The 22,147-nt window shown below is 48.0% G+C and overlaps 1 protein-coding gene across 1 annotated transcript in view; it reads right to left on the reverse strand.

The window, feature by feature from the left end:
* Nucleotides 1–3,771: 3,771 nt before the first annotated feature.
* The window catches only part of CLIC3 (chloride intracellular channel 3), a 38,615-nt gene continuing 20,239 nt past the window's right edge, over nt 3,772–22,147 (reverse strand). The window contains exons 2-6 of the mRNA XM_063938482.1: nt 13,658–13,767; nt 12,595–12,720; nt 8,519–8,625; nt 7,897–8,072; nt 3,772–4,214 (exon numbers count right to left, since the gene is read on the reverse strand). Of these exons, the coding sequence (XP_063794552.1) occupies nt 4,050–4,214; nt 7,897–8,072; nt 8,519–8,625; nt 12,595–12,720; nt 13,658–13,767 (684 nt within the window). The 3' untranslated portion in view covers nt 3,772–4,049. The remainder of the gene's footprint in view (nt 4,215–7,896; nt 8,073–8,518; nt 8,626–12,594; nt 12,721–13,657; nt 13,768–22,147) is intronic.

The following is a 22,147-nucleotide window of genomic DNA, read 5'->3' on the forward strand; positions in this document are numbered from 1 at the left end:
TTACGTTTCCTGCAATCTCACTGGTTTTAACCTCTTCAAACGTTTGAATTAAAATTTCTCACTTGGAAGGTGGTCATGTTGTTGGCCTTGGCATTTGCAAGGCGGGTGTCCGAATTGGCGGCCTTGTCTCACAAGAGCCCCTATCTGATTTTCCATGTGGATAGAGCGGAGTTGAGGATTCGTCCTCAATTTTTGCCTAAGGTGGTTTCAACATTTCATATGAACCAACCTATTGTGGTGCCTGTGGCTACGGGTGACTTGGAGGACTCCAAGTCCCTGGATGTAGTCAGGGCCTTAAAAATTTATGTAGGCAGGACGGCTCAGGTTAGGAAAACAGAAGCACTGTTTGTCCTGTATGCAGCCAACAAACTTGGCGCTCCTGCTTCTAAGCAGACTATTGCTCGCTGGATCTGTAACACGATTCAGCAGGCTCATGCTACAGCTGGATTGCCGTTACCTAATTCGGTAAAGGCCCATTCCACTAGGAGGGTGGGCTCTTCTTAGGCGTCTCGGCTTTACAGCTTTGCCGAGCGGCTACTTGGTCGGGTTCAAACACTTTTGCAAAATTCTACAAGTTTGATACCCTGGCTGATGAGGACCTCATGTTTGCTCAATCGGTGCTGCAGAGTCATCCGCACTCTCCCGCCCGGTCTGGAGCTTTGGTATAATCCCCATGGTCCTTACGGAGTCCCCAGCATCCTCTAGGACGTAAGAGAAAACAAGATTTTAAACCTACCGGTAAATCTTTTTCTCCTAGTCCATAGAGGATGCTGGGCGCCCGTCCCAGTGCGGACATATTTCTGCAAGACTTGTATATAGTTATTGCTTACATAAGGGTTATGTTACAGTTGAGATCAGTCTTTGGCTGATGCTGTTTTGTTCATACTGTTAACTGGTTGCGTATGTTCCAGGTTATACGGTGTGGATGGTGTGGGCTGGTATGTATCTTGCCCTTAGATTAACAAAAATCCTTTCCTCGTACTGTCAGTCTCCTCTGGGCACAGTTCTCTAACTGAGGTCTGGAGGAGGGGCATAGAGGGAGGAGCCAGTGCACACCCATTCTAAAGTCTTTTAGAGTGCCCATGTCTCCTGCCCATGTCTCCTGCGGAGCCCGTCTATACCCCATGGTCCTTACGGAGTCCCCAGCATCCTCTACGTACTAGGAGAAAAAGATTTACCGGTAGGTTTTAAATCTTATTATTTATTTTCTGTAGTTGATCTCAATAGAATTACTGACACTGTTATATAATCACACTGCTTGATGTACTAATTGAGTCACCTCTGCCTATGCTGGATATCCTTAAACCCTGGACTGTTGGGGAGCAAACAGCGACTTACAGCTCCAGATAATCTAGGACAAGTACAGGGTATATACATATTGCATACCTCCCAACTGTACCGATTTTCGCAGGACAGTCCCGTTTTTTGGGGACTGTCCCGCTGTCCCACCCGCGGGCCGCAGTGTCCCGCGGTGGGGTGGAGGGGGCAGTTGGGAGGCTCCTGCACTCGCTGCCCTGCTTAGCATGTGCACAGCGTCTATTCAGTGCAGACAGAGGGAGAGAGGGCATGCCAGCGGCTTACAGAGCGCTGGGCATGCCCCCTCAGTGACGAAATCGGGGGCGTGGCTCGTGGCCGCGGGTCCTCCAACAAAGTCACGCCCTCTTTTCATAGACCACGCCCCTTTTCGGGAGCGTGCGTGTGTCCCTCTTCACAGGCAGACAAAGTTGGGAGGTATGATATTGCAGAACGTGGCAGAAAACCGAGGGATTTGGGACCTAATTCACATCTGATCGCAGCAGCAAATTTGTAAGCTAATGGGCAAAACCATGTGCACTGCAGGTAACATGTGCAGAGAGAGTTAGATTTGGGTGGCGGGTGTTCAAGCTGAAATGTAAATTGCAGTGTAAAAATAAAGCAGCCAGTATTTACCCTGCACAGAAACAATATACCCCACCCAAATCTAACTGTCTCTGCACATGTTATATCTGCCCCACCTGCAGTGCACATGGTTTTGCCCAATAGCTAACAGTTTGGTGCTGCGATTAGGTCTGAATTAGGCCCTTGGTGCCATTGAAAGGAGTATGGTCTAGAACGTAGTGACACCGCTGTGTAGAGGCGTCTGACACCGGAGTTTCATACATTTATACTTAGGACTATAATACGACAGTGTTACCATCTCCTATACAAAGCAGAGTTGGACAGGTTGGGGGCTTTCACTAGTGCTGAATATTTTTGCTCCCCCACAATTTTTTTTGTTTTAATAGTTTTTTTTTGTGGCATTTGATATAGTTTAACCCAATGATTCATTAGACTGGAATACAGATTTTATATTGGGGCAGTGTGCGTTCCCTGCGCCAACTTGGTGTTTTTTTCTATAAAATGTCGGTGTTACTGGTTTGCGTGAACTGGTGACCAAAGGTGACACTGGAAAGAGTAAAGGTACACATTGGAACATTGGGCCTTATTCAGCTTCAGCTGCAAAATCGCAGATCGGACGATTAACGGCCATCCGCACATGCACTGCGGACGCACTGCGCATGTGCGACCTGTGATTTGTGATTCTTCTGCGATCGCATCTTGCTAGGATGCAATCGCAGGTTGATTAACAGGCGGCAAGCGTTTGTGGGCGTATGGCGTTTGTGGGGAGTGGTTGAGGAAACGCAGGCGTGTCGTGGCCATTTTTGGTGCATGCATCTGATGTCAGCTGCGATTGCTGCGACTTAAAACATGACGGCTGGTGCAACTGCATTCTCATTATTCTGACTGGCCCTGGGTCATCCGCAACTGTCGATGGAGCTCGATTTATGCAATGCATTCACAGTTATACAGCTGCATTGGCAGAATTGCGAATGCATCGGTGGGCGGCTTGTTCTGTGCTGGGCGGGTCTTGCTAGGCGATTGTGTGCAGAGCTGCAACTGAAGCTGAATGAGGTCCGTAATTCCTATATTTCTAAAGTCCAGTGTATTGGGGAAACCAACCTTCCTTCCTTTCCCCTTCCTTTCCTCCTTCCTTCCTTTCCCCTGCCTTCCTTCCTTCCTTCCTTAATTCCTTCCTTCCTGTTTCCTTCCTTCCTTTCCCCTTCCTTCCTTCCTTTCCCCTGCCTTCCTTCCTTCCTGTTTCCTTCCTTCCTTCCTGTTTCCTTCCTTCCTTTCCCCTTCCTTCCTTTCCCCTTCCTTCCTTCCTGTTTCCTTCCTTCCTTTCCCCTCCCACCCTTCTCCCTCCCCTTTCCTTCTCCCTCCCTCCCTTCCTTCTCCCTCCCTTCCTCCCTTCTTTTCTCCCCCCATCCATCCTTCCTTCCTTCCTTCCTTCCTGTCCTCTTCCTTCCTTCCTACCTACCTACCTGTCCCCTCCCTCCCTTCCTTCTCTTTCTTTCTTTCTTTCTTTCTTTCTTTCTTTCTTTCTTTCTTTCTTTCTTTCTTTCTTTCTTTCTTTCTTTCTTTCTTTCTTTCTTTCTTTCTTTCTTTCTTCCTTTCCCCTTCCTCCCTACTCCCTCCCTTCCTTTCCCCTCCCTCCCTTCCTTCTTCCCCCCATCCTTCCATGCCCCTCCTCGCCCATCCTTCCCCTTTGTACACAACTGAATTTAATGGAAACATTAATTGGTAAAATTCCATTATATTCCCAGATGGTGCCACATAATCTAGTTCAGGGATCTCTGTGGTCACCAATACAATGCGGTGATCGATTTTTAAGAGATGCTATTAAATTAGCATATTGTACATATCAGTATTTATAATTTTTCAATAAAATAAATATAAGTACATTGTGTGGTTTTTGGGTTGGCAGAGCACCTGGCGTAGACGTGGCAGTCTGGTGCAGGGCATTGGACACCCGGCTGCAGTGTTCAGTCTGTAATAAGCCGAGACAAAGTCTTTATGCGTTTGTGTTCTCTCTGTACCACACGTTGGGAGCTGTAGGTACTGTCCGCTGTCAGAGCACCGTGGTTGCTGGAGCGGAGGACGGGCTGCGGTGGGTGGCGGAGGCCTCTCGTGGTGCTCTCAGTGACCCGCAGCAAGGTAGAAAGTTCAGTGTGTGTTGCCTTGAAGCCCCCTCACTTCTTCATTGGCTTAACCACTCCGCGATAGAAGTCAATGATCTCCTTGGGATCAGGACAGGTGTACACGAAGGCTTTCACCTCCCCGGCGTGGCAGAGATAGCGGGATAACCCCTGTAGCTCCTTTGGGATCTCAAAGTTCCGGTAGTGTTTGCACACAGTCTGCAGGAGAGAAGAGACAGCGGGGTCAGTGCTTAGCCTGAATAAATGTGCCGCAGAGCCGCCTATACCGGGAGGTGTGACTATTGTACGTGAAGTGGAATAAATGTATATATTAGCAGTATGGGGACAGATGATGGGTCACGTTTCTCCAGCGTTAGAGAAGGAAGGCAGGAAAGTGACGTGTTCCTCCCGCCGCCTGTTCCCAGAGCCGGATTAAGGGGGGCGGGGATACGTTACCCCGCCCCCTCCAGCTCTCAGGCCCCCCCGTGTCCCTGGAAATGATTGCGCTGGTTGCCAGCCTGTCGCCGCACGCACTGTGGCACAGGTAGGCTGAAAAAACATAGTCAATCACGCGGAGGCGGAGTACATCACTCTGGTAACAACCCCCCCTGTCACGTGTCCATCCGGTCCTCATACCGTGCTGCCTATGAATCTCCTAACACCCACTCTACGCTGCGCCCTGCCTCACCTGCTATATCCCAGTCGTGACAGGAGCCGCAGTGTGACATGATAGCGGCAGGAGGAAGCAAACGGACCTGGGCACAATCTGCAGCACTGCCGGGCCGGCTCCACACAGCAGCTGCAGGCATTGACTTATGAGGAAGCTGACACTGAGGCAGTGTAGTAAGTGTCAGCATACTTATACTACTTTATTTCCACTCTCATCAAATCTCTCCACCCCTCTCTCTCCCCTCTTCCTCTCTCCCTCCCTTCCTCTCTCTTTCTCCCTCTCTTCCTCTCACTCCCCCTCTGTCTCTTTCTCTTCTTCTCTCTATCCCTCTCTCTTTCTCTCTCCCTCCGCTCCCTCTCTGTCCATCTCCCTTTTTCTCTCCCCATCCCCCTTTCTTTCTCTCCTCCCTCTCTCTTTCTCTCTCTCTCTCCCTCCACCCCTCTCTCTTCCTCTCTCCCTCCCTTCCTCTCTTTCTTTCTCCCTCTCCTTCCTCTCTTCCTCTCACTCCCCCTCTGTCTCTTTCTCCCCTTCTTCTCTCTATCCCTCTCTCTTTCTCTCTCCCTCCGCTCCCTCTCTGTCCATCTCCCTTTCTCTCTTTTTCTCTCATCATCCCCCTTTCTTTCTCTCCTCCCTCTCTCTCTCTCTCCCTCCGCCCCCCCCCCCCCTCTCCTTCTCCCTCTCTCTCGGTGGTCGAGGTGGTGTGTGGGTGGAGGATGAGGTGGTGCCCCGTGGGTCCCCAGAAACGTCAGTGTGTGTGTGTGTGTATATATATATATATATATATATATATAATCAGCAGTGCGGGTGGCACGCACGGGACAGGCATTCAATTCAAATAACTGGACAAAAACAGTCTCCTTCACGATCAACGTTTCAACGCCAGGATCCTGACGAAGGTCAATAATACCGAAACATCGATCGTGAAGGAGACTTTTGTGTCCAGTTATTTGAATTGAATGCCAGTCCCGTGCGTGCCACCCGCACTGCTGATATATTCCTAGGTTGAGAGATACCATATATATATATTAGTTCTTAGGGGGCCCCCATGTCTTCATTACCCCGGGCCCCCCGGAGCCTTAATTCGGCTCTGCCTGTTCCGCTGCTTCTACCTCTGCTCTGTTCTGCATTATAGAAGACAGCTCCGGGGTCTCACCCTTTTTAATAGACAGCTTGCGCTGCAGATTGCATCTGATCTCTTACCTTAATCTTCCCATATGCTACAGGTGGCACTTAATTCAGGTTGCCTAGCAGTTTACAGGTAGCGTCCGGCCTTCGCTGCGCTGGAGCTTGAGATAATGAACTGTAACAAGGTAACTTCTGCTACAGGAGCGTCCTTTTTGCTTTCTGGTATATATTTATACATTTTGGAGCAACCCCCCTCCCCAGTGCTGAAATGCTTCTAGAACCTCGTTCACAGTAGGCTTTGCCAGGTCTCTATTATGTGTGAACAGACCAAGCCAGAGGCTGACCCGGGTCGCCTGTGGTGTGAACGGCATTACCTGGGTCACGATGACCGTGGTCGTGCCTAAAAGCGTTGGATTGGTGGGGAAAGTTGCACTTAGAGATGACTTCATCTCCAAGGGTCCACTATAAGCCGGAAGACCTGTGTCAATGGAAGACCCAGGTCGGGTGTGAACGGTGACGAGTCACGACCCGTAAATAACCTGGGTCCATCACACATGAGTGAAAGGGGTAAGTACTGAAACCCCCATGTGCACAGTGTCCCGGGTCCAAGCTGGGTTAAAGCCAGGTAGTCTGTGTCAAAGGCGTATAACTTGACCAGTCTGGTTTCCTAAAGGGTGGAGTATGGAGAAGTGGTTTCTGGTTGATGATTCCTGACTGCAAGCAGTGACATATAACAAACTATAGCAAGTAGTGTAAATAGTGGAGAAGTTGCCCATAGCAACCAATCAGACTTTATATAAAGTATACTTAATAAATGCTATGATTCTATCCAAATGCTAGCTGAAAGCTGATTGGTTGCTATGGGCCGCCTCACCACGTTTCCTCTTTACAGTACTTGATATATCTCCCCCTTTCCGTTTTCCACTAAGGCCTCGGAGAAGTGGATTTATTACCATGTTCCAGAACATTCCTAACACAACACCGCTTAGAAGTATTTTTGAAATAGAAATATTGTAGCTGTCATTTTGGTAAATATACCTTTGTCTGATATTACACTTGTGCATTTGCCTTTTTCCTGTCAGTAACGATGCCTTTTAAATGAGTAGGAAACTCTTGATTTACTTTTAATAGTTAGTCTGCTTGCAGTAGCGTGGGTGTGCCAGAAGGGGGCGCCTTTTGTGCAAATTACATTGCTGGATTTTTAATACGTCTTTAAAATTCAAATGGCGATCTTCTTTCCTGCTGATGTCCAAATGGAAATAGCCAATAAGCGACCCCAATACGTATGTATTAATATAATATAGTTACAGTGCTAATGGATGAAATACCATCAGTTGGATGTGTCACTGGTAACAGCCAATCAGAGGTAGCTAGATAGGTAGCGCTGCTGAATCATTACGCCAGGCCTCTGGTACCTGCAGTCCGTACGAGTCTCAGTAATGTGTTTTTGAGCGGCATTTCCTTCCAGGTGATCACGTGCTTTTTGTGAGGCACACAATCGATTGAAAGATTATATGATTCATCGTATGCACATAAAACTCCAAATCATGTGCTTGGAGCTCCCGGGGAGATTGAAGGGAAATCTTATGAGGAATCGGATCGGATGCTGGTCGTATTAATGTATGGCCAGCATTAGGCCTTGTACATTTTCCCACAGTTTCTGTTTCTGTTATTGCAAAATATATATTTGTAAATATATTTGTTTTTATACATTTAAATATGTATTGCTTTATCCTTCTGACTTCTTCTGTGCTTTGCAGCTACGTTTTTTATCATCAGGCAAATATGTCCGGAATTACAATACAGCACTGCGAGGTATTGATGGACTACAGTTGTTTCCAGAGAGCAGCTGTATGTAGTGGCAATGAGGAGAGTCTGCCTGCTCATATAAAAACGTGGCTGAAAAGCACTGAAGGGAAACCTATGTATGTAGTAAATGTTACAAACTGCTAAATTTAATGCACGGCATTAAAACCCAAAATTAAGGAGGTCCAACAACCAGGACAATTATACAGTTACTGACCCCTCCCTAGTCCCTACATCCATCATTGCTGGTCCCTTATTACAATGCATGTACAACAGAGAAGTTGCGTATTGATCACTTACGTTGATGATGTACAGTTTGGGCAAAAGGTTACAGTCCGGCAGGGTCAGGTTATCTCCGTCCAGGAATTTCCGTTGTGACACAGTTATTTTGGGGTCCTTGGCCAGTTCGTGAGGTAGGGGGGTCTTCAGGTAACGGTCCAGCATTAGCAGCGACCTCAGGAAACTCTTTTCTAGATCTGAAAATAGAATGGGGTCTGTCACTCAGCCGCTGATTATTTCTGCGTGAGAACACGAGTTGCCGCGGCGCCCTCACAAATGCAGATTTGGTCTTAGAATTGTAATTATTTTTGAACAAGAAAATCCAGGAGATTTGGTAGTCTCACACTAACTGTAATATTACACAAACCTTGAATTGTGAGATCAACTATACCTTGCGGCATTGTCAGTGGTTGGGATTCCGGCGTCGGTATCTTGACCGCCGAGATTCCGACTGCCGGCAATGTAACTACATCCCCCTTAGACACCATCTATCTATAGCGGATCACGGGAACACAGAACCTGGTCATTTTACTTAGAAGTGACCGCTAAGTGTTATTCCCTATTGATGGAGTCAAGGCCATGAAACGTGGATGTATCTGACTGTGATCCAATATTATTATTATTGTGTATTCCGTGTACTCACGATCTTCATGTTCCGGTGACTGGTTCTTGATGTAGGTAGAGAATTTATGGAAGACGTCATTGCCGGTTGTGTTGGATTCCTTGTATTTGGGTGTCATGCTCGGGTACCTGGAAACGGAAATATTAGTGTCACATAAGACAATGATATTCTTGTCTAAGGGCAGACATTTATACCAAACATCTTCTAGTAATTGTATCAGTGATAGGCAACAGGCAGCCCCCCACAACCTTCACCCCCAGTTTGTGACCCTTGTGTAAAGTCTCTGCTGGTATGTTATTACAGATAGGTGACTGTTTCATTGATTAAATGTTTTTGTTTTATCTAGTAAGGATAATGTGTGCTCCTTTTTGAAGGTTAGAGGGTGTTTCTGGCCTGTTACTGGGTAATGTAGATATAATCGCCTGGTGGCGATCCACCTCTGCCGGTACATCCATACCAGTATACACCTACTGCTCCCTTACTGTGAGTCTTAGATATAGTAAGGGTGGTCTATCGCTGGACTGGACTTGTTACCTCTAAGATAAACTACAAACGATTAAGAGCTTAAAGCTAGGCCGTACGACAAACTCCGATCGTTTCACTGAATGCGAGTGACGGTGTCGGCGATCAGTGTATTTGGAGAAGATCTGAGTGTTCTTCTGGGATTATTTGGGCCTGTTCCGCAGTGGCCACCTGAAGTCGCCTTTCCACCACACTTGCCATGCTTCGTGCAAGTGCCTTGGCACAGGTTACTATTCCCAATAGTAGTCCACGTGGATGGTAAAGTATGAAAAAGTTGATTGAAATGCTAAAAACTCCCAAAAAGCGGCGTCGACCATATGTGTTTTGACCATTTGAACCTGTCGACCTTTTGTACTCGTCTGCCATAAGCACTGTCGACTTTTTACCCGTCGGCCTATTAACCATGTCGGCATTTTGGCTATGTCGAACCGGGATATGGTTGTTGGGTCGACACAACTTAGGTCGACACTCAATATGTCGACCACTAAAGGTTGGCAATGCTGTTAGGTCGACATGGACATTAGGTCAACATGTACTGGGTCTACCGGTTAAAAGGTCGACATGAGTTTTTCACAATTTTTTTAAATGTTTGGATTTTTTCATACTTAACGGTCCACGTGGACTACGATTGGAACGGTAACCTGTGCCGAGCGCAGCGGTAGCGGAGTGAGGCACCTTGCCCGAAGCATGGCGAGGGTACACTGTGCACTAATTGGGGTTCCCTGTCATTTTACAGAGAAAACGACACCAAAACAAGTTAAAAAAACTCATGTCGACCCTTTTTTACCTGTCGACCTAGCACATATCAACCTAACGCACATGTCGACCTAGTGCAACTGTCGACCTTCAGTGGTCAACCCAATGACTGTCGACCTAAGTGGAGTCGACTCAATACCCGTCGACCTAATGTGTGTCGACAATTAGTGGTTGACCAAATGACTGTTGACCTTTTCATGGTCAACCTAGAGCCCAGATACCCAAAAAAGGTGTTTCGTAACTTCATAAATTTTACCACCCTTGGAGGTTAAATATGAACTGTGTGCTTGACCCCCGACATCGGCATACTCAGCAGGGGCTCTCTGGCGCGGAGGAGCGTCACTTTCTGGCACACTCCACGCTTCTTAGCTGCAGTTTTGTGGGGCACCTGCCGCTGTGCAGGTTCCGTACCGCCTCTGTTATCTCCAGCCCCGGCAACCCCACCGCTAGCTGCAGCGTTGCCGCCTGCAGTGAGGTGCGCCCAGCTCCTTCACACACTTTAGCCGGCGGGTAGCGCTGCAGAAGTCCGCGCTGCTTGCAGACTCCGACCCCCTCCTCCCTCCAGCCGCAGTGTCTCCTGGGGGCTAACCAGTCACTCCCAGTCTCCCCTTACCACAGTGCCCAGCAGCCACGAGGTCCGCGCCGCATGCACGCTATGACCCCCTCCTCCCTCCAGCCGCAGCGTCTCCTGGGGGCTAACCAGTCACTCCCAGTCTCCCCATACCACAGTGCCTGGCAGCTGCGCGAGTTCTGCGGTGTGTGACTGAGGAGGGGGGGGAGGGATGCGGACGGGCAGAGGAAGCAGGACTCCAGCCTGAGAGAGTCAGCCATGCCAAGTCTCCACCAGCAGCAGATCCCAACAGGTTGGAGTGGAACAGCAGCAGCCAGCAGCAGTGACTCCGGTAAGACACATCTGTCTGTCGCCACTGTTTTGTCCCTAATACCAATCTCTCCCGTGCCCTGTGTTCTGTCATGTCCCTGTCACCCCTGGCCTTGCCCTGTCACCCTTATCCTGGCCCTGTCACCCCTGTGCTTGCCCTGCCAACCCTATCCTGGCCCTGTCACCCCTGTCCTGGTCCTGCCGCCCCTACCCTGGCCCTGTTACCCCTAACCTGTCCTTGTCATTTCTGTCCTGGCCCCGTCGCCCCTGTCCTGGCCCCGTCACCCCTATCTTGGCCCCGTCACCCCTGTCCTGGCCACGTCACCCCCTGTTCTGACCCTGTCACCCCTGTTCTGACCCTGTCACCCCTGTCCTGTCCCTGTTACTGCATACTCTCCAACTACCTTTTTGGCAGGTACAGTACCTGCAGCGCCTCCAGACCCCTCCCCAATGCACCACACCTCCGCACCTTCCCCTCCCCCACACGCTGTGCCTCTACACCCCCTTCACCACCCGCGGCTCCCAATCCCCCGCCCCTCCACCACCCACAGCACCTCCAGACCCCCTCCACCATCCACCCCCCATACCTGCCACCCCCCCCTCCACCTGCAGCATCTGCAGACACCCTCCTCCATCCGCGGTCCCCCCCTCACCCACCCCTCCCCCACCCACGGCACCCCCGCACCTGCCCCTCCGCCACCTGCAGCGCCTCCAGACCCCCTACCCATCTGCCGCACCACCCGCACCTGCCCCTCCCCCACCCGCGGCGCCTCTGGACCCCCTACCCCACCCCCAGGCTCCCCCCGCCCCTTCCCATCCCACAGCACCTCCGGAACCCTTCACCCATCCGCAACATCCCTGCACCTGCCCCTCCCCCACCCGTGGCACCACTGCCCAACTCCCACCTGCAGTGCCTCCAGACCCCTCCCCCATCTGCATCCCCCACTCCTCTGCCCCTCCCCCACCCACAGCATCTACAGACACCTTCCCCATCCGCAGTCCCCCCCGCACCCGCTACATTCTGTACATTGTGCCCTGCAGGTGCTGTTCACTCCGTCGCAAGGGGCTGCGCCTCCTTCACCATCGCACGCCCTTTCATTGTGCAATATTTAACCACTAACAAAGGAATGCAGGTAATACTCCATATAATACAAATATTGAACCCCAGAAAGGCATGCAGGGGTTAACGGGGCGTAGCCCCATGCGACGGTGTGAAGAGCACCCGTAGGGCGCGATGAAGCACCTAGTAATAATAATAATAATAATAATAATTTATACGCTATACCAAAAGTTTTTTTGTTGGTCTTTTTTTTTTTTTTTTACCTGGCGTTCAACCTGGATCTTGGGTGAATATATTTTTATGAACAGTAGGACTTGTCCCTTAAGAAATAGGAGAACACTTTGTACACCACGAATCTGCTCTGCCTCACCCCACACGCCGCTAACGCCCGCAATTTCTGAGTGCTTATAGTCACAATCCCACAGAAATCATTTATTCTAGAGAATTCAGGTCTATGATATGCGTCTGGCATGCGTGTCTGCGCGCCCTCCGGCCAGTTATAGTATCGCCGATTTCACAAGTCTGGGAAAACCTGCGTTCCTGGCGTTCCGGGTTGGCACATCACGTCTATTGCGTACAAATGAATTTCCCTCCAAAAAGTATTATTTGCACTGAAAATGGCTACAGGATGTCTTTACTGTTTACAGTTTGTTCTAAAGTGACGTGGTGTACCCATCCGCAGTCTGGCTTTTAGGCTGGACAGTCCCGTTTTCTGTGCCATAAAGGGGCATGGGGTTCAGCTTCCTAGGGAAATGAAGCTTTGGTATGGGCTTGGTGGCTCTAAGTGTGGGCAGATAGTTGCATGGCTTACACTGACCCATGTGCCCTGTATGGACTGATGTGAGGTTTGGGTGCTGCTAATGATACACTGTTCCTCACCTGGGGGGCTTCAGGGTCTCCTCCAGAAACTCCTCTATCTTGTTTACATCTGTTTTCACCTCACTGTTGTAGACGAGGAATGGGAGCTGAGTTCCTGGGGCGAGGTCTTTCAGGTATTCTGCGGCTCTGGGAAGAGAATGTGGTGAATGATATAAGGTTTATAAGAGCTACAATGAAATACGGAACATCTGACAATGATTTGTAGCCTTCACTAACTGCAGACCTACATTACCAATCTGAGCTGTGTCCAAGGACGCAGTATCAGATCATATCCGACACTATCGGCCGGCTGTGTGACTGATGGTGTCACGCACAGGGCAGCCACCAGGGGGGGGACTGTGGGGACTAGGGTCCCGGGCCCTTTCAGAGAGGTGGGCCCAGGGGAGCTGACCCAGGCTGTGAATCAACAGTGGGCTGATGGGCAGGAAGGACTACCTAAAACAAGTCTTTCCTGCGTATCAGCTCTCTGTGAACCGTTCCTGTAGGTCCGCAATACTCCACCTATATGTAACGTCACAATGTATGACATCATATACGGGTGGAGCGGTGCGGCAGAATCTTTAGTCCTGGGCCCCACAAATTCTGATGGCAGCCCTGGTCACGCAAGCCGATCGCCACATCTGCAACACAGAGGCCAGGAAATCTCCATCCTCTGACAGAGATCCTGGCCTCTTCCCTCCCCTGCAACGCCAGCGACAAGCCTCCGTTTTAAGAAACAGAGGCCTTTGCCACCCCCTCCCCACACCCAAGCAGCATCAGACTGTCAGTCACGATCAGGCCCATGTCTTCCTACATCCGCCGTCGCAGACCCTACTGCACAAGCGCAGTACAGGTCCGACGCATGCGCAGAAAGTACCGAACATCAATACTTTGCAGCATCCGCCATAGATCCTTCGGGATCTGAATGAGGGTGAGTGACCTTGATGCCCATGACGGATAATATGTAATTGTTGAATTCTAACATCAAACAATATTTATATGTTCTTCTTTATAAATCCATTCCCCCCCCCCCCTTAAGTCGAGTGTTGAACGTGGAGAAAGAGAATCCATATTCGCGTCTCACCTCTTCGTGTCCACAGTGTTGAGCGTCATGTCGCACCCTTTGGCTATTAAGAGCATGAAGAGTCGCTGAGAGAAAGGATTCGCCCCAACTTTTTCACCATCATCGCTGGACTAGAATGAAAGAAGGTGCACAGGACATTAACAGAAAAGCAGGAAGTGCCTGTTTAATCCCGTTCCCCCCTCCCCCCCAGGTAAAACAGGAAACGATTTAATCCTGTGATAAAATATGGCAAGATGTTATTTCTGACATTTAATAAAAAATTAAAAAATAAATGGTTTACAATAGAGATGAGCGGGTTCGGTTCCTCGAGATCCGAACCCCCCCGAACTTCACCTATTTTACACGGGTCCGAGGCAGCATCGGATCTTCCCGCCTTGCTCGGTTAACCCGAACGCGGCCGAACGTCATCATCCCACTGTCGGATTCTCGCGAGATTCGTATTCTATATAAAGAGCCGCGCATCGCCGCCATTTTCACTCGTGCATTGGAGATTGAACGGAGATGACGTGGCTACGTTCTCTGCCTGAAAAGCTCCCTATTTGTGCTCAGTGTGCTGCAAATATCTGTGCTCAGTGTGCTGCAAATATCTACGTTCTCTGCCTGAAAAGCTCCATATCTGTGCTCTGCAAATATCTGTGCTCAGTGTGCTGCATTTTGGGGACCAACAGTATATAGTTGTACAGTACAGTAGGCCATTGCTGTATCTTGCAGCCCTGTGTCACTGCAAGTATCCATATCTGTACTGCATTTTTGTGAGAAGTATATATAGTAGTACAGTGAAGCATTTTGGTGACCAACAGTATATAGTTGTACAGTACAGTAGGCCATTGCTGTATCTTGCAGCTCTGTGTCACTGCAAGTATCCATTCCATATCTGTGCTGCTTTTTTTGAGCAGTATATATAGCATTACAGTGCTGCATTTTGGTGACCAACAGTATATAGTTGTACAGTACAGTACAGTAGTCCATTGCTGTATCTTGCAGCTCTGTGTCACTGCAAGTATCCATTCCATATCTGTGCTGCATTTTTGTGAGCAGTATATATAGTAGTACAGTGCAGCATTTTGGTGACCAACAGTACATAGTTGTACAGTACAGTAGGCCATTGCTGTATCTTGCAGCTCCGTGTCACTGCAAGTATCCATTCCATATCTGTGCTGCATTTTTGTCAGCAGTATATATAGTATTACAGTGCAGCATTTTGGTGACCAACAGTATATAGTTGTACAGTACAGTAGGCCATTGCTGTATCTTGCAGCTCTGTGTCACTGCAAGTATCCATTCCATATCTGTGCTGCATTTTTGTGAGCGGTATATATAGTAGTACAGTGCTGCATTGTGGTGACCACCAGTATATAGTAGTACAGTACAGTAGGCCATAGCGTTATCTTGCTGCACCGTGTCACTTCTAGTATCCTGATCAGTGCTTAATATCTGTGCTCAGTGTCAGTGCTGCATTGTGGTGACCAGTATACTACAGTACAATAGTCCAGTGCTGTTCTCGCTGCTCAGTGTCAGTTCTCCGTAGTATCATCAGTGATCAGTAAAATCAGTGCTCAGTAAAATCAGTGCTCAGTATAATCAGTGCTCAGTATAATCAGTGATCAGTAAAATCAGTGCTCAGTAAAATCAGTGCTCAGTAAAATCAGTGCTCAGTAAAATCAGTGCTCAGTATAATCAGTGATCAGTAAAATCAGTGCTCAGTAAAATCAGTGCTCAGTAAAATCAGTGCTCAGTATAATCAATGATCAGTATAATAAATGATCAGTATAATCAGTTCTCAATATAATCAGTGCGCTGTTAGACGTGCGCCCATTTTCCGCCATTAGTGCATTGGGAATTAGACAATTGATGAAGTTATTGTTAGTGATGAGCACCGGAAATTTTTCGGGTTTTGTGTTTTGGTTTTGGGTTCGGGTCCGCGGCCGTGTTTTGGGTTCGAACGCGTTTTGGCAAAACCTCACCGAATTTTTTTTGTCGGATTCGGGTGTGTTTTGGATTCGTTTTTTTTTTTCTTCAAAAAACCCTAAAAAACAGATTAAATCATAGAATTTGGGGGTCATTTTGATCCCAAAGTATTATTAACCTCAATAACCATTATTTCCACTCATTTTCAGTCTATTCTGAACACCTCACACCTCACAATATTATTTTTAGTCCTAAAATTTGCACCGAGGTCGCTGGATGACTAAGCTCAGCGACCCAAGTGGCCGACACAAACACCTGGCCCATCTAGGAGTGGCACTGCAGTGTCACGCAGGATGGCCCTTCCAAAAAACACTCCCCAAACAGCACATGACGCAAAGAAAAAAAGAGGCGCAATGAGGTAGCTGTGTGAGTAAGATAAGCGACCCAAGTGGCCGACACAAACACCTGGCCCATCTAGGAGTGGCACTGCAGTGTCACGCAGGATGTCCCTTCCAAAAAACACCCCCCAAACAGCACATGACGCAAAGAAAAATGAAAGAAAAAAGAGGTGCAAGATGGAATTGTCCTTGGGTCCTCCCACCCACCCTTATGTTGTATAAACAGGACATGCACACTTTAACCAACCCATCATTTCAGTGACAGGGTCTGCCACACGACTGTGACTGAAATGACGGGTTGGTTTGGACCCCCACCAAAAAAAAAGCAATTAATCTCTCCTTGCACAAACTGGCTCTACAGAGGCAAGATGTCCACCTCATCATCATCCTCCGATATATCACCGTGTACATCCCCCTCCTCACAGATTATCAATTCGTCCCCACTGGAATCCACCATCTCAGCTCCCTGTGTACTTTGTGGAGGCAATTGCTGCTGGTCAATGTCTCCACGGAGGAATTGATTATAATTCATTTTAATGAACATCATCTTCTCCACATTTTCTGGATGTAACCTCGTACGCCGATTGCTGACAAGGTGAGTGGCGGCACTAAACACTCTTTCGGAGTACACACTTGTGGGAGGGCAACTTAGGTAGAATAAAGCCAGTTTGTGCAAGGGCCTCCAAATTGCCTCTTTTTCCTGCCAGTATAAGTACGGACTGTCTGACGTGCCTACTTGGATGCGGTCACTCATATAATCCTCCACCATTCTTTCAATGGGGAGAGAATCATATGCAGTGACAGTAGACGACATGTCCGTAATCGTTGTCAGGTCCTTCAGTCCGGACCAGATGTCAGCATCAGCAGTCGCTCCAGACTGCCCTGCATCACCGCCAGCGGGTGGGCTCGGAATTCTGAGCCTTTTCCTCGCACCCACAGTTGCGGGAGAATGTGAAGGAGGAGATGTTGACAGGTCGCGTTCCGCTTGACTTGACAATTTTGTCACCAGCAGTTCTTTGAACCCCAGCAGACTTGTGTCTGCCGGAAAGAGAGATCCAAGGTAGGTTTTAAATCTAGGATCGAGCACGGTGGCCAAAATGTAGTGCTCTGATTTCAACAGATTGACCACCCGTGAATCCTTGTTAAGCGAATTAAGGGCTCCATCCACAAGTCCCACATGCCTAGCGGAATCGCTCTGTGTTAGCTCCTCCTTCAATGTCTCCAGCTTCTTCTGCAAAAGCCTGATGAGGGGAATGACCTGACTCAGGCTGGCAGTGTCTGAACTGACTTCACGTGTGGCAAGTTCAAAAGGTTGCAGAACCTTGCACAACGTTGAAATCATTCTCCACTGCGCTTGAGACAGGTGCATTCCACCTCCTATATCGTGCTCAGTTGTATAGGCATGAATGGCCTTTTGCTGCTCCTCCAACCTCTGAAGCATATAGAGGGTTGAATTCCACCTCGTTACCACTTCTTGCTTCAGATGATGGCAGGGCAGGTTCAGGCGTTTTTGGTGGTGCTCCAGTCTTCTGTACGTGGTGCCTGTACGCCGAAAGTGTCCCGCAATTCTTCTGGCCACCGACAGCATCTCTTGCACGCCCCTCTCGTTTTTTAAATAATTCTGCACCACCAAATTCAAGGTATGTGCAAAACATGGGACGTGCTGGAATTTGCCCAGATTTAATGCACACACAATATTGCTGGCGTTGTCCGATGCCACAAATCCACAGGAGAGTCCAATTGGGGTAAGCCATTCTGCAATGATCTTCCTCAGTTGCCGTAAGAGGTTTTTAGCTGTGTGCGTATTCTGGAAAGCGGTGATACAAAGCGTAGCCTGCCTAGGAAAGAGTTGGCGTTTGCGAGATGCTGCTACTGGTGCCGCCGCTGCTGTTCTTGCGGCGGGAGTCCATACATCTACCCAGTGGGCTGTCACAGTCATATAGTCCTGAGCCTGCCCTGCTCCACTTGTCCACATGTCCGTGGTTAAGTGGACATTGGGTACAACTGCATTTTTTAGGACACTGGTGAGTCTTTTTCTGAGGTCTGTGTACATTTTCGGTATCGCCTGCCTAGAGAAATGGAACCTAGATGGTATTTGGTACCGGGGACACAGTACCTCCAACAAGTCTCTAGTTGGCTCTGCAGTAATGATGGATACCGGAACCACGTTTCTCACCGCCCAGGATGCCAAGGCCTCAGTTATCCGCTTTGCAGCAGGATGACTGCTGTGATATTTCATCTTCCTCGCAAAGGACTGTTGGACAGTCAATTGCTTGGTGGAAGTAGTAAAAGTGGTCTTACGAGTACGACTTCCCCTCTGGGATGACCATCGACTCCCAGCAGCAACAACAGCAGCGCCAGCAGCAGTAGGCATTACACGCAAGGATGCATCGGAGGAATCCCAGGCAGGAGAGGACTCGTCAGAATTGCCAGTGACATGGCCTGCAGGACTATTGGCATTCCTGGGGAAGGAGGAAATTGACACTGAGGGAGTTGGTGGGGTGGTTTGCGTGAGCTTGGTTACAAGAGGAAGGGATTTACTGGTCAGTGGACTGCTTCCGCTGTCGCCCAAAGTTTTTGAACTTGTCACTGACTTATGATGAATGCGCTGCAGGTGACGTATAATTAAGGATGTTCTGAGGTGGTTAACGTCCTTACCCCTACTTATTACAGCTTGACAAAGGCAACACACGGCTTGACAAATGTTGTCCGCATTTCTGTTAAAATACTTCCACACCGAAGAGCTGATTTTTTTGGTATTTTCACCAGGCATGTCAATGGCCCTATTCCTCCCACGGACAACAGGTGTCTCCCCGGGTGCCTGACTTAAACAAACCACCTCACCATCAGAATCCTCCTGGTCAATTTCCTCCCCAGCGCCAGCAACACCCATATCCTCCTCATCCTGGTGTACTTCAACACTGACATCTTCAATCTGACTATCAGGAACTGGACTGCGGGTGCTCCTTCCAGCACTTGCAGGGGGCGTGCAAATGGTGGAAGGCGCATGCTCTTCACGTCCAGTGTTGGGAAGGTCAGGCATCGCAAACGACACAATTGGACTCTCCTTGTGGATTTGTGATTTCGAAGAACGCACAGTTCTTTGCTGTGCTTTTGCCAGCTTGAGTCTTTTAATTTTTCTAGCGAGAGGCTGAGTGCTTCCATCCTCATGTGAAGCTGAACCACTAGCCATGAACATAGGCCAGGGCCTCAGCCGTTCCTTGCCACTCCGTGTGGTAAATGGCATATTGGCAAGTTTACGCTTCTCCTCCGACAATTTTATTTTAGATTTTTTAGTCCTTTTTTTACTGATATTTGGTGTTTTGGATTTTACATGCTCTGTACTATGACATTGGGCATCGGCCTTGGCAGACGACGTTGCTGGCATTTCATCGTCTCGGCCATGACTAGTGGCAGCAGCTTCAGCACGAGGTGGAAGTCGATCTTGATCTTTCCCTATTTTTGGAACCTCAACATTTTTGTTCTCCATATTTTAATAGGCACAACTAAAAGGCACCTCAGGTAAACAATGGAGATGGATGGATACTAGTATACTTATGGATGGACGAGCGACTGCCGACACAGAGGTAGCTACAGCCGTGGACTACCGTACTGCGTCTGCTGCTAATATAGACTGGATGATAATGATATAAAAAATATATATATATCACTACTGCAGCCGGACAGGTATATATTATATAATGACGGACCTGCTGGACACTGTCAGCACTGCAGACTCCTAAAGTAAGCTACTAGTATCAAGAAGATAGAAAAAAAAAACACCACAGGTAGGTGGTATACAATTATGGATGGACGAGCGACTGCCGACACAGAGGTAGCTACAGCCGTGGACTACCGTACTGCGTCTGCTGCTAATATAGACTGGATGATAATGATATAAAAAATATATATATATCACTACTGCAGCCGGACAGGTATATATTATAATGACGGACCTGCTGGACACTGTCAGCACTGCAGACTCCTAAAGTAAGCTACTAGTATCAAGAAGATAGAAAAAAAAAAAAAACACCACAGGTAGGTGGTATACAATTATGGATGGACGAGCGACTGCCGACACAGAGGTAGCTACAGCCGTGGACTACCGTACTGCGTCTGCTGCTAATATAGACTGGATGATAATGATATAAAAAATATATATATATATCACTACTGCAGCCGGAAAGGTATATATTATATAATTAATGACGGACCTGCTGGACACTGTCAGCAGAATGCGTTTATAGAATAAAAACACCACACGACGAGTGTTTAACTTTTTCAGGCAGACAATCACAATATACTGGTGGTCAGACAGTGGTCACTGGTCAGTCACACTGGCAGTGGCACTCTGGCAGCAAAAGTGTGCACTGTTAAATAATATGTACTCCTGCTACTGCTCCCCAGTCTCCCCCACAATTAAGCTGTGTGAGCACTGAGCACTCAGCACAGTCAGATATACATAGATGATGCAGCACACTGAGGCTGAGCACAGATATGGTATACTGTTACTGTGTCACTGTGTATCGGTTTTTTTCAGGCAGAGAACGGATTATATTAAATAATAATATAATAAAACTGCACTGGTGGTCACTGGTCAGTCACTAGTAAACTCTGCACTCTCTGAGTACTCCTAAGCTCCAGTAAATCAAGTGTCTCACTCTCACTCTCTCTCTTCTAATCTAAATGGAGAGGAAGCCAGCCACGTCCTCTCCCTATGAATCTCAATGCACGTGTGAAAATGGCGGCGACGCGCGGCTCCTTATATAGAATCCGAGTCTCGCGATAGAATCCGAGCCTCGCGAGAATCCGACAGCGGGATGATGACGTTCGGGCGCGCTCGGGTTAGCCGAGCAAGGCGGGAAGATCCGAGTCTGCCTCGGATCCGTGTAAAAAGGCTGAAGTTTGGGGGGGTTCGGATTCCGAGGAACCGAGCCCGCTCATCACTAGTTATTGTGTCCCCGGTACAAAATCCCATCTAGATTCCACTTCACTAGGCAGGTGATAGCGAGATTTTACCAATTAATATCAGTGATTTATCATTATTAATTACACTGATCTTGCCAAATAATTCCTGTGATTTTTTTCATTTTCTTTTAGTGATTTGGACCAATAATACCATTGATTAGAACTAATAATTCCTGTGATTTTGTCATTTTCTTCCAATGATTTGGACCAATAATTCCATTGATTAGAACGAATAATTCCAGTGATTTTGTCATTTTCTTCCAATGATTTGGACCAATAATACCATTGATTAGAACGAATAATCCCTGTGATTTTGTCATTTTCTTCCAGTGATTTGGACCGATAATACCATTGATTAGAACGAATAATTCCTGTGATATTGAGGTGTTTGTGTCGCTTAGCTTAGCCGTCCAGCGACCACAGTGCACCTCTTGTTCTCTTTTCTTTGCATCATGTGCTGTTTGGGGACAATTTTTTTAAGTGCCATCCTGTCTGACACTGCAGTGCCACTCCTAGATGGGCCAGGTGTTTGTGTCGGCCACTTGGGTCGCTTGGCTTAGCCATCCAGCGACCTCGGTGCAAATTTTAGGACTAAAAATAGTATTGTGAGGTGTGAGGTGTTCAGAATAGACTGGAAATGACTGAGTGGAAATTATGGTTATTGAGGTTAATAGTACTATAGGATCAAAATGACCCCCAAATTCTATGATTTAAGCTGTTTTTAAGTGGTTTTTAAAAATAAACACCCGAATCCGACAAAAAATTTTCAGGGAGGTTTTGCCAAAACGCGTCCGAATCCAAAACACGGCCGCGGAACCGAATCCAAAACCAAAACACAAAACCCAAAAAATTTCCGGTGCACATCTCTAGTTGAAAGCTGGTGTTGCCAATAGCAACCAGTGAAATTCCAGTTTTAAGTTGTTGCTGCAGTTTAGACAATCAAAGCTAACATCCTATTGGGTGCTGTGTGTAAATGCCACCTTTTTCCTCTGCACCAGTGAGCATAAGCGATACATAACCGTTGTCCTGATATAAGTGTGACAGTCCCGATTGGTGCAGGCCGTCACAACTTGCAGGTCTGTTGGCATATAATGTGACGTGCTCCCAATTCAGACAGTGAAAATGTTGTTAGGTGCATTATATATAAGTGACTGTGCATTTTTGTTTAGGAGAGGTTTCATTTAAAGAGCAATAAAATAAACCTTTTAACATTTAA

Source organism: Pseudophryne corroboree, chromosome 8, assembly GCF_028390025.1.
Source record: "Pseudophryne corroboree isolate aPseCor3 chromosome 8, aPseCor3.hap2, whole genome shotgun sequence".
Classification (NCBI taxonomy): Eukaryota; Metazoa; Chordata; class Amphibia; order Anura; family Myobatrachidae; genus Pseudophryne; species Pseudophryne corroboree.